The sequence below is a fragment of the Zonotrichia leucophrys genome, chromosome 1 (genome assembly GCF_028769735.1).
Source record: "Zonotrichia leucophrys gambelii isolate GWCS_2022_RI chromosome 1, RI_Zleu_2.0, whole genome shotgun sequence".
In the NCBI taxonomy this organism is placed as follows: domain Eukaryota; kingdom Metazoa; phylum Chordata; class Aves; order Passeriformes; family Passerellidae; genus Zonotrichia; species Zonotrichia leucophrys.
This window is the reverse complement of record NC_088169.1, coordinates 724188-737063: the sequence shown is the minus strand read 5'-3', so window position 1 is coordinate 737063 and position 12876 is coordinate 724188. Positions and strand designations below refer to the sequence as shown.

The 12876-nt window shown below is 47.0% G+C and overlaps 2 protein-coding genes across 2 annotated transcripts in view; both read right to left on the bottom strand.

Annotated features, from left to right (window-relative positions):
* The window catches only part of MRPS6 (mitochondrial ribosomal protein S6), a 48273-nt gene that overhangs the window by 21880 nt on the left and 13517 nt on the right, over window positions 1-12876 (bottom strand). The gene's annotated exons all lie outside the window — the stretch shown is intronic.
* The window catches only part of SLC5A3 (solute carrier family 5 member 3), a 22154-nt gene continuing 13490 nt past the window's right edge, over window positions 4213-12876 (bottom strand). Inside the window, exon 2 of the mRNA XM_064704125.1 lies at window positions 4213-12637. Coding sequence (XP_064560195.1) covers window positions 10196-12343 — 2148 coding nt within the window. The 5' untranslated portion in view covers window positions 12344-12637 and the 3' untranslated portion in view covers window positions 4213-10195. The remainder of the gene's footprint in view (window positions 12638-12876) is intronic.

Genomic DNA, 12876 nt, shown 5'->3' with positions numbered 1-12876 from the left:
CTCTGGGCACCCTGTGCCAGGGCCTGCCCACCCTGCCAGGGAACAATTCCTCATTGCCAAGATCCCATCCAGCCCTGCCCTCTGGCACTGGCAGCCATTCCCTGGGTGCTGTCCCTGCAGGCCTTGTCCCCAGTCCCTCTGCAGCTCTGCTGGAGCCCTTCAGGCCCTGCCAGGGGCTCTGAGCTCTCCCTGCAGCTTCTCCTCTCCAGGTGAGCCCCCCCAGCTCTCCCAGCCTGGCTCCAGCCCCTCTGGACTCATCCCAACATTCCCAGACCTTTCGTGGAGCCCCTGGATGATTTTAGGGCCAGCAGGATGCAGGGACAGAAGTTCCTGTATCTACAACAGAACCATTTCCCCAAGACAGAAAAAGGACAAATGGGAAAACTTCAGGCGCTCCTGTCCATGTCAACCTTGCCATGTTCCCAGCCCACAGTGAGCGACCACAGGAGCAGGAGAGACCATTCCAGAAATGGCACACAGAAAGTTACAGCGGGCACATCACCAAAAATAACTTGGGGGAAGTGATCAAAATTACTTCTGAATTAAAATGAGCACCCCATCCTCAAACCAGACTTTAATTAGCATTGGGTGGTGGGTAAGGCAAAGAACCAGATATGAACACGAAGCCCACGGGCCTGGATGCAGAGGAAGCAGCAACTTTTAAACTCAAAGTGATGCCTGAACTCTTCTGTTCCCAAATCCACCTTCTTCAAAGAATCGAAATTATATGATGGATTTTTTTAAATTTTTAACAAATCGTTTAAAATCAAAGGAGATTATAGAAGAAATTAAACTAAAATCTAAGGAATACAAGTATTCTATAAATACCAACCCATAGTTAAATTAAAACATCAATCCCAGCACTGAATTTAATTCATTTTAGAGAGCTGAAAGCCTTGAGAATTTCTAAAAAGAAGCCTAAAAAGGTGCCTTTAAAATCTGAAATTAACAGCAAGCAAATCCTCCATGATTTAGGGTGATTTCAATGATTTATTACTGGAAACAGTTAAAGTAACAATTGCCCACAATGTCACAGAAGGGTTGGAAGGGATTTAGGGATCATCCAGTGCCATGGCAGGGACACCTTCCACTGTCCCAAGCTGCTCCAAGCCCTGTCCAACCTGGCCTTGGGCACTGCCAGGGATGGAGAGTCCTCAACTTTCCAGGCAGAATCAATTCAGAATCAGTTAAACCTCAGAATGAATTAAACACCTTCCCTGAAACTCCAGAAAATTCAACTCTTCTTCCAACCTCAACACATTCTAATAAGGGCTTCAAGGTAACACTGCAAAATTGTCCTTATCAGGAAGTTGCTGAGAAAAAGCTCCCCAGGAGCTCCAAGTTGTGTTTCTGCCATGACTTTCTGATGTGAATATATTTCAGCAATTTACTTGGTATGTTCATTAAGCTTAATTAAGAGTGGAAAGGAAAAATAATGAAATGCAAAGGAAAAAAGACATGGAAGGAATATGCCCCCTTCTTCCCCATTGTTCCCCAGTTTTACAGACTGGGCACAGCACAGGGGCTGGGATGTCCCCATGGTCAGCTGGGGTCCCTGTCCCAGCTCTGGAAGGAGCTGAAGTGGAAAATCAGCCAATTTCCCAGAATTAGAGAATCCCCAAATCCCTGGGTTTGGAAAAGATTTCCAAGCCCATGGAGTGCCAGCTGTGCCCCATGGGCACCTTGTGCCCAGCCCAGAGCACTCAGTGCCACCTCCAGGGCACACCTGCAGGGATGGGCACTGCAAAGCTCCCTGGGCAGCCCCTGCCAAGGCCTGAGCTCCCTTTCCATGGGCAAATTGCTGCTGCTGTCCCAGCTGAGCCTGCCCTGGCCCAGCCTGAGGCCGCTCCCTCTGCTCCTGTCCCTGTTCCCTGCGAGCAGAGCCCGACCCCCCCGGCTGTGCCCTCCTGGCAGGGCCTTGTGCAGAGCCACGAGGGCCCCTGAGCCTCCTTTGCTCCAGCCCCAGCCCCTTCCAGCTCCTCAGGGATTCTGCAGCCCCTTCCAGCTCCTCAGGGATTCTCCAGCCCCTTCCAGCTCCTCAGGGATTCTCCAGCCCCTTCCAGCTCCCTCAGGGATTCTGCAGCCCCTTCCAGCTCCTTAGGGATTCTGCAGCCCTTCCCAGCTCCTCAGGGATTCTGCAGCCCCTTCCAGCTCCTCAGGGATTCTCCAGCCCCTTCCAGTCCTCAGGGATTCTGCAGCCCCTTCCCAGCTCCTCAGGGATTCTCCTGCCCCTTCCAGCTCCTCAGGGATTCTGCAGCCCCTTCCACTCCTCAGGGATTCTGCAGCCCCTTCCCAGCTCCTCAGGGATTCTGCAGCCCTTCCAAACTCCCTCAGGGATTCTGCAGCCCCTTCCAGCCCTCGGATTCTGCCCCTTCCAGCTCCCTCAGGGATTCTGCCAGCCCTTCCCAGCTCCGTCCCCGCCCTGGACAACGCTCCAGCCCTCCAGGGCTCCTGCAGGAGCAAACGGGCACAGCCCTCAAGTGTCCCAGCACAGAGGACAATCCCTGCCCTGCGCCTCTGCCCACCAAATTCCTACCATCAGCCCCCTGCCAGGGGCCTTTCCACACCCAGACTGGCCTAAGCCATCTGTCCCTTCCAGGAGAGGCATTTTCAGGGATCAGAGCTGGCTCTGGACACGCAGCTCTTCCACCCACCCTGCACATCCTCACTGCTGCCTCCGGACAAAGACAAAGCTGAACATGGTGAGTAAAAACCCTCCACAGCACTTTTTGAGGACCACAGCTGTAGTTTTGAAATTCTCCTGCTTTTGCAGAACACAAGCATCCTTGGCTCTGGAGCAGAAGAAGGTTTAAGGTGGAAGTCACAATGTTTTCACCAAGTGAAGAGGGAATCTTGCCAATCCCTTGCTCAAATTCAGAATTTATCCCGGATAAATCCTAAGATACACAAAACCATCTCACAACAGGAGTCAGGTAAATATTAAAAATCACTGCTGACAAAGGGTTGGAGACATCATAAACTCAATTATCTTTTATCACTCCACCAGCACCTCAAAAATAAAGCCCAAAACACCCAAAAAGCAAATCCCCGAGTCCAACCTGATTAAAGTGAGAAGGGCCAGAGGTGAAACCTCCTGGCTCCTTCCCTTTCCCAGCACCACAACATGCACAGGGAAACTGAGGCAGCCCCATCCCAGCACGGGAATTCCCTGCAGGAAAAGTCCTCATTGCCACCACCTGTGTGGGGTTTTCCACACAAATCCTGCCCAAAACCCCAAAGGGGAACCCAAAACCCCAAAGAAGGAGCAGCAAACTGGGGAGTGAGGTTTGGCCAACACAAACAGAAGCAGCTGCTGCCAAAGAGGCTGCTTGAACCTCTTTGAGAATCACTGACCTGGAAAGCTGCTCACTGGGTAAACACCTAATAAACTAATTATGGAACTGGTTAATTAATAGTTAACTCATTAAAACGCTCCCTCCTGGAAAATACAAATCCAAACCAAGTTTGTAAAGCAGAAAAATGCTTATTTTTCATCCCAAATCCAAGGTTTCCTCTTAAAAAAAGGTTTCTTATCCACCCCTTGAAACCAACAACAGCAAAATTTCCATTTTTCTTTTACGTCACAGCAGCAAAAGAAGAGAATAAATGAAAATTTTGGGTTAATTTGTTTTGTCTGCAGCTGAAATCCTGGGTTTAACAGCCTTGCCAGAGTTTTTGCCAAGCTCCCATCTGCAAAGGAAGGCGAATCCCGAATTTAACACCAGGCCTGCCCCTCCCCTTGCTGAAGCACCAACACTGGCCAAGGAATCCGTGATTCCCAAGTGCACCATGTCCTTATGGGGGGCCAGGGATGAGGAGAAGGAAGTGGGAGATTCAGGGCTCTGCTCACAGAATGTGCCGATGCTTTAACCCCACAGTCAGTAACAAGGTGCTGGTCCCACCCAAGAACTGCTGAAGCAGCAACTGAACAGGATATTGAAAGATAAAACAACAAAAATAAAGGAATTTTGCACGGTACCCAAGCAGATTCCTGTGCCAAAGGGGGGTTCACTCCTGCTTTGTGCCCTGAGCCCAGCCCAGCCCCACCTCCCAAAACCAGAGCCCAAATTCAGGATTTGGGATCCTGGAGTTCTCCCTGAACTCTCAAAGAACCCAGTTTGGCTTTGCCTTTGGAATGAGCAGGAACAGAAGCAGGAATCATCTTTAGCTGCTTTAGGGTTTACTGAGAGTAAAATACTCCAAAACTCTCTGTTCTGGTGGGTTGGTCCGTTTGGGGTTTTTTTGGGTTTTTTTTTTTTCTCTATTTTTATTGAAACTTTGTACAGAAGTTTGAAACATTTCCATACAATACTTTGAGACAGGACAAAATGCCATGGTAAAGGAATGTAAACTGCAAGAAACACAGTCTGAAAGTATCCAAATACTCTCTAATAAGAGTTTTAGTTTGAAGACTAATGCAGGAGGCAAAATAAAATGCATACAGTATACAAAGAACAGTATACACAGGGCCAGCAATGCTAACTATGAAAATTTTGCATCAGATTTACTTCAAAGATTGATAGCAATATGATAATTCTATACACTAGACCAAAATTAATTTATCATACATCGTTTCTATGACAAAAAGCTTGTCATTAAGGACAGTAGCAACTTACAATATAATTAAGCTGTATTAATCTCATTAACACTTCTAAATCTATATTCCTACTACAGTAAAGGGTTTTTTTTTTTTTTCATTATATTGTCTTATAAGATCTTAACAGACCTTTAAATAACACTTTACCAAAAGAGACCTGGATCCATTATAGTGATCTTATCTACATGCCCATTTGGCTTATTTCCAAAAAAACAACCAAGGGACAAGGAAAAAGGCAGGTTTCAAATGCTATATGATATCATTTGGTTTTGGTCTGAAATGTATTTTAGAGAGTTAAAAAAAACCAACAGAAAAAAGGCAGTTCATTAACTGGTATTTTATATAAAATCTGCAGAAAAATACAACAGCAACAAAACCCAAAAATACTTCACAGATATCTAAAAAAACATTTTTTTCTCAGAGATACAAGGTAAAGCAGCATCACTTTGACACTGTGCTTTAAAAAAGAAGATGATGAATGAAGAGACTGCTCGAGTGAGATTAGAAAATTTTGCTTTCTTCTTGAAGAAGACTACTAACATTTTGCACAGCAACTATTTTTATAACCACCTCATTTGAAAAGCGTGAATCCCTAGACACAGAATTGTCATTTCACCGCCAGTTTTGCTCAAAGTGTCTGACTTTACACAGTGGAACTGAGAATGCCAAGTGTCACCAGATGTCACTATACCATGAGTTCAAGATTGGAACAGAAGTGAAGCAAATGCCTTGAAACCAACACCAGGAAAGAAATCAAAGAGAAAGTGTTTTGTAAACAAAACAAAACCACTTTGCAAGAAAGAAAAAAAAAAAGAAAAAAAACAAAACAAAACCAAAAAACCAAGAGTTCAGAGATCTCACAGTGAAATCAGAAATTCTAATTATATGTTTTACATTCTAGGACTACTCTTTACCTTAGGCCAATTAAAGCACATTAAACCATTTAATTATATACAAACATTTTCTTTAAAAAAAACCAAAAAAAATTAAAACATTGCACAGAAGTCTGCTTTTAACATCACATAACAAGGTTAGTTTTATTTTCAAAACAATTACATTTAAGGGCACAGAACATACAGAATACCAAATTAACAGATGAGTAATTTTGCTTCTCTGTACATGCTAAATCCAAAGATTTCCTTGAGAAAGCTGGAGCTTGGCAACTCCAGCTCCTTCCATGTCTCTGTTCTCTGAAAGGGAGCAATTCCCAACACCTCCTCTATCTCAGGATTTAAAAAAATAGATATATAAAAAAAATAAAGCTGTTTTAAAGTTGTAAGCATCTTTGAAGTGCTGGCAGAGCTCCCTGGTGGCTCTGCCCCCTCCACTGTAACCTCAGGGAAATAAATCCTTTTCTCTCCTGGGTTACAGGGCTCATGACTCTCATCAGAAGTCTCATCCTGGCCCTTCTGGGATCAGGGAACACACAAGTGGAGAAGTAAAAAATACACAATATAAGGAATATACTGAAGGCCATTTTTATTTCTTACAATCTCGCATGGTTTCCTTTCCCTAAAAGCTAAACAGGAAAAATTATTTAAAAAAAAAATTAAACAACAACAAAAAAAAAAGCCTCTAAACTTTGGCAGAGAATAGCATCAAATCAGCCATTAAAAAAAACTTAAATAAAAACAGTCTCCCAAAGTGTATTATTAAACTCTCAAGAAGCCTCTTCTTTTTTATTTTTTTAAATTATTTTTCTAAATAAAAGGCTTCTACCATTTCCAGGAGCAAAATTCAAATACCTTACCAGAAAAAATAAGTTAAGGGAAATAACAAGAAAAACAAGCTGTCATTCCAAACTCAGTTTTCCAAGACTTGTCATCCTAAGCTCAAGGCAATAATAAATAAACCCATTGCTGCAAGACAAAAGCACAACCAGCCCCACCCAGGGGGAGGGGCCAGGCAACAAAATTCCATTTTGGGAAACACTCTGTGGTTCTGCTGAACCAAAAAATGGGTGTTTGACCCCAAATTTACCAACTTCTCCCTTCAGCAAAGGCTTGTTTACGCTATGAAAAATCCCTTCTTCTACACAAGGTCCTTCTTGCCATCAGGCAGCCTGCTTGGAACCTCAGGAATATCTTTATTTATTAATAAAGGCCTTTTATTAAGTGGTTTTATGCAGCAAAGAGCATCAGCAACTTGCAGGACCTCTACGACACAATGAGGCTGAAGAGGAGCACACAAAACACCCGAAGAGAAAAAAAGCACTGGAGAAAGAATTTACTTAAAAGCTTCACAATACCAGGTCTGAAGATGGGGTGGGGGAGGCAGATTAATAATCCATGATGATCCTGCCCGCCAATTAGCAGTGTGATTAATGTGGCAGCTCGTTAGCGTAGCAAAAGGGAGAATAAAGGAAGCGGGAGATGGAGCACCTCAGTTGGGTCCTGAAGGACTCAGCTCCCTCCCACGGCCAAGGAGAGCTCCCCAGGGATGTGAGCGAGCAGGACACTGGAACTGTGCCTGCTGGCTGTCCCCGGTGTCCCCCTGGAGGAGCAAGAGGCAGGGGAGGGATGGAGGGATGGAAGCAGCAGCAGGGAGAAGCGCTGGAAGGAGCCGCGCCTTGGCCCGTCTAAGGCACCCTGGGGACAGCACAGGGCGATGGAGCCGAGCCAAAGGGTCCCTGAGCTAACCTGGCTTCCCAGGCGGTGGCAGAGCGCTGCACGTCGAGGAGCAGCCTGGGAAATCCCAGCGCCAGCAGCTGCTCCAAAATCGCGCTCCAAAATGGTTCCGAGCGATCAAAGCTCCGAACGGACACCGAGAACGGACACGAGTCTCCTCGCCTGGGCCAAAGCGGGTGTTGGAGCCACATCCCAGCCTTGTCAGGAGGGTATTGTTGGACTGAGAATTAGCTTTACCTTCTACAATTTATTTTTCATCCCACTGTGATCAAATGTTGCCCTAAATGATTTTATCCTGTATGGAAACGATTCCCTATATCTTTGCATCAAACCCTCCTTCACAGCTCAGCCCACTAATGAAGCAACTTGAGATGCCACTAATTCCACACACCAGGATTTCACCCTTAAATAGGATTTAAAATGTTTTCCCAAACCAAGCTGTGGACACACAAATCATAAGAAAATGTGTCTTGTCTCATTAGTAGCAACATCAGCACCATGTATGGTGGCTCCTCTCTACAAATATTGCAACAACACTCCAAGTTTTCCACTTTGGAGTAGTTCTACTTCCCAGCAGCAACAACTAAACCAAGTGGAGAAAAGTGGGGCATCTCAGCCTCTGGTCAAAGTTTTGGAATGAATGAGATTCAAATGATATTAAAACACCATCAAAACAAACAAAACCACCCCAAAAATAGAAGTGAATCATTTTATCTGAAAAGATGCATTGGGATTTATCTGCTAGAAGTGTGTGGATGGCACCACTGGAAAAGCAAACTTGCTCCAGCAGGCAAAGGCAGGACTGACCCAAATCTCATCTCTACAAAAAAGTTTTCCTCACAGGAATTGGTTCTTGTTTGTGTGCCAAGGAAATGGTGCTGGACCCCTCAAGTGGTTTTGGTGAATGTTCACAATGGTCCCTCAGCCCGATTTTGGCCCAGCCAGTTCGTGCTCTCCTGAACGAGCTCAGGAGCAAAAACAACTGGAGGAATTATTTCCATGGAAAGCCTGGATATGACCACTCTGTCCTGGAGAGAGGAGTTTTAACACTGGTGGGCTCTGCTCCCAAAACCAGGAGCCAGCTTGGCTTGGGGAAGGATGAGAGCACCGACCTGCTGCACACACATCCTGCACACCTGGGACTGCTCATCCCTGCCTGGGCACCCATCCATCCATCCATCCATCCATCCATCCATCCATCCATCCATCCCATCCATCCCATCCATCCATCCCATCCATCCATCCATCAGGAGGAAACATCCTCTGGATCTGGAGCCCTACAAATAGCTGTGACTGCCAGGGAGGAATTCAGGTTTTTGGAAAAATCCTGAGGACAGGACAGACCTCAATTGGCGACACAGATTTGTGGCTGCACGCGCTCCCCGTCTCCTGACACCGAATCCCTCAGGATCCTTCTGAGGAGGGAGGGAGGGAAAGAGGGAATTTCTTCCCACAAAGGTCACTCATGGGAAGGGGCTGCCCAGGGAGCTGCTGGAGTGCCCAGCCCTGGAGGTGCCCAAGGAATGTGGCACTCTGGGCTGGGTGACCAGGTGGGGATTGGGCACAGCTGGAACTCAATGACCAGGGAGGGCTTTTCCAAGCTCAGGGATTCTGGGATTCCTCAAAATACAAAGAGGAAGTTTGACAGGATGGAAGGGGAAGTGGGAGAAGACGTGGGGCAAAAGAGCTGTGGAAAACAAGGAGCACTTTCACCTCTCCCTCCCATTTCCCCTTCCTCGCCTTCCCAGTTGTTCTCCCCTTGCAGCAATCGGAGCTTCCTCCTCTTCCTCCTCTGGGATTCCTCCCAGACACAGCAGAGGAAAACCCTTCTGCAGGGTGCAAAACACTTTTTCAAGACATGTAAAGCTTCATGGTTTTCTTCTTCCCATATGGCAGAACCTGCAAACAGATTTTTCCCTAAAAAGGAGCTAATCCTTACAATGTCCAGGATTCAATCCTTACAATGTCCAAGGTTCAGAGAGTGGAGAGGCTGAATGAATCTTTTGGCCATTTACCAAAACTCAAGAAATTCCACCCAAACCTGAGGAAAAATTTCTTTCCATGGAGGTGGCAGGGCCCTGGAACAGCTGCCCAGGGACATCCCAAACCCACCCCAAGAATTCTGTGATTCTTCAATTTCAATATACTACAAAACCCCACAGAAAGAATATTTCTTTTTCGTCCTCCTCCATTGACAGTTTGTCATCTCCAGGCTTATTTTTGTTTTGGTTTTTTCTCTTTTTTTTCTTTTTTTTTTTTAACACAGAAACTTTTCAGTAATGGAATTTACAGTGGATAAAAATCAAAAGACAAAAATGTCCTTAAAAAGAGTAAAACAAAAAGGCAGAAAGCTGCTAAGAGCCATCATGTTTTAAGTGCTATAAAATGAGACAAAACAGCTTCCTGTTGTTGCCAGAAGAAAAATGAGAAACTGAAAAAAGAAAAAAAGCAGTGAGTGCAATTAAAAAGTGCTAAGTTGGCCAAGGTAATACAGTTATTTTATAAATGTGCATCACAGCTCTGCGCTTAAAAATCTTTTGACACAGCTTTAATCACTCAGATTTTACACGCTGGTAACTGATTACCTGTTATCTTCACTTAATGCTGACTGAGCTGTAACTGCCTGACTTCAAACACAGCCACCTGCCTGCCTTTGGTATATTTATACACGGAAAAACAAAAGGTTAGTGCTGCAAATGGAAAACAAAAAAAAAAAATAAAACCAACACAAAAGGGAAAAAAAGAAAAAGCCACCACAGGACAGGTTCTGCTTTCAGCAGAGGGAGGACAACACATCTCAAATGGTCTCGAAATAGGCTAAAGCTGAGTTGACCTTACAATTATAGCGTAAACAATGCCTGGGTTGTGGTTATGTTATTTGAAAAGAAAAGAAAGGAAAAACCAAAAATCTCCAGAGACCTGTATCAACTTCTGTATGTTTAAGCCATACCCTTAAAAGTTCACTATTCACTCACAAAGAGAAGTAGACAAACATGAAGATTCCAAGGGAACAGACACAGACCAGTCCAGTATTTAGTAATAGTTTAACTTTTGGAGTCTCTTCCAGCATTTGTAAACAAACAGTCTCCTCCTCGACCTCCCGAACCACTCTCTTGTTTACGTTTTTACTTTTAAAGCCACAGAACCAATCTATGAATTTCAAATGTCTCGCCCTGTCGTCAGTCCCCTCCTCCTCCTCGTGCTTTTTCTCCCCCATCAGGGCGGCCTGTCCGTTGGAGTAACAATCCACGGGCGTCTCCACCTCGGAGTGGCTCACCGAGATCACCGGGTTGCTGTCATCCCTGCACGTCACCAGCAGGTTGATGTCCTCCGGCTTCACGTTCTTAATGTTCTCCTCCGACTTCCCGTTGGGAATGATGTGGTTGGCGTTCTCGTTGCACTTGAGGATGCTCTTCTCCTGGCCCTGGTACAGCTCCCCCTTGCCGGCGCTGTCCGGCGCGCCGCGCTTCCACAGGGCCCAGAACGTGGTGGTCCTCACCTGCTCCTTGGTGGGCGGCGGCGTCAGCAGGCTCACCACGACCGTCACGATCCCAGTGATCCAGAACAGCGCCGTGGCCACGTACATGTAGTGGATGTGCTTGATGAAGCCGGGCCTGGTGTCCGGCTGGTCGCACTCGGGAGCGCGGTAGAAGAAGGCCAGGATGAGGCGGATGGCGCCCAGGACGAACCCGGCCATGCCGCCGTAGAAAGCCCCCTGCTCGTTGCAGCGCTTCCAGAAGATGGCCATGAGGAACAGGGCGGCCACCGGCGGGGTCAGGTAATCCGCCACCTCCTGGATGTACAGGTACATCTGCCCGCCCTGCATCTCCACAATGATGGGCACCCAGGCGATGCTGATCACCACCATGAAGGCCACGAACACCCTGCCCACGATCATGAGCTCCCGGGAGGTCGCGCTCTTCCGGATGAGCTTGTAGACGTCGAGCGTGAAGATGGTGCTGGCGCTGTTGAAGATGGAGTCCAGGTCGCTCATCAGGGCGGCGATCATCACGGCCATCATGAGCCCGCGCAGCCCCACGGGCACCAGGTTCATCACCAGGCGCGGGTAGGCGATGTTGGAGCAGCCGGCCCTGCTCCCGCACACCTGGAAGCAGTGCTCGGGGTTGATGCAGGCGATGTCATCCACAAACAGGATGCGGGAGATCATCCCCGGCACCACGATGATGAACATGGGCAGCAGCTTCAAGAAGCCGGCCATGAGGGTGGAGCCTTTGGCGTGAGCGATGTTTTTGGCGGCCAGAACTCTCTGCACTATGACTTGGTCGGCGCACCAGTACCACACCGAGGCCGGGGTCTGTCCCAGCAGAAACCCGGGCCAGGGAATGTCTTCGTCCGTCGGCTCGCGCAGCATTTTGAGAGAGTCGGGCTTCGGGCTGACGTTGCAGGAGTTGGTGTTGGAGATGTTGTAGGTGAGGAGGATGGAGGTGATGTTCGGTGACGCCAACATGTACCTCCTTTTCACTTCTTCAAACCCACCGACCTCCATGAGGCTTATGATCATGAGTGTGAGGGCCCCGATGATCATAAGCAGCGCCTGGAGGGTGTCCGTGTAGATGACGGCCACCAGCCCTCCGGTCACGGTCAGCAGCGCCGTCATTCCGATCAGCAGGATCACCGACAGGTACAGGTTCCACCCTAGGGACTCTTGGATAAAAAGCGCCCCCGAATACAAGTCAACCGAGAGTTTGGTGAAGATATAAAGAAGCAGAGACAACGCTGCAAAATAGATTTGAATCCTATGCCCTCCGAACCGCTTGGACAAGTATTCGGGCATGGTGTACACTCCCGAGCGGATGTAGACTGGCACGAAGACCCATCCCAAAAGCTGCAAAAGCATTAAGGCGTTGAACTCCCACGCGCCTACGGCGAATCCGCTCGCCGCTCCAGATCCTGCGAGCCCAATGAAATGTTCACTTCCAATATTGCTCACAAACAACGAGGCCCCGATAGCTACCCAGGTCATAGAACGCCCTGCCAAAAAGTAGCCACTCACGGTGCTCCGATTGTTTTTCCACATGGCAAAGAAACCTATGCACATTACAAGCACGAAGTACAGGGCCACAATGGCAATGTCTGCTGGCTCCAAAGAAGCCCTCATTTTGTAACCAAAAAGCCTTCGCTGACGTCCACTTCTCGCCCCCCAGCCAACGTCTCTTAAGCACCACGTGAACCAGTTTTAACCAAAATCAACACAGCGGGTCAAATTCTTTGTCCCTTGGTTTGCTGTCCTGATGCTGGTGGCAGTGGTACATTTACTTTTCTCCGCTTCTCAAATTTGGGAACTTAGCACGCACTTTTAATCCACATTCCACAAGAGCATCAGCCTTAACTCAGTTGATGTAGGAGAAATTCTTAGTTGCAGCTAAGTTTAGTGAGGCCTACTGTACCAACCCTGCAAGGCAGCAAAGACAAAAGACAAAGATTGAATTAGAGAGGAATTTCATGAAGTAATGAGAAAAAATTTGAAGTGTAGTAAAACAAATCACTGAACACCACAGATTTTTCCCCCTTTATATTTCCTGCAATCCATAACAGACATCATTCAATATTTGAAGGGCTAAGTGGTAAAAGCCTTTCACAAGTCAACTTCAATGGTTACAGGTACCTTCAGAGACGCAGCAATTCGGGAGG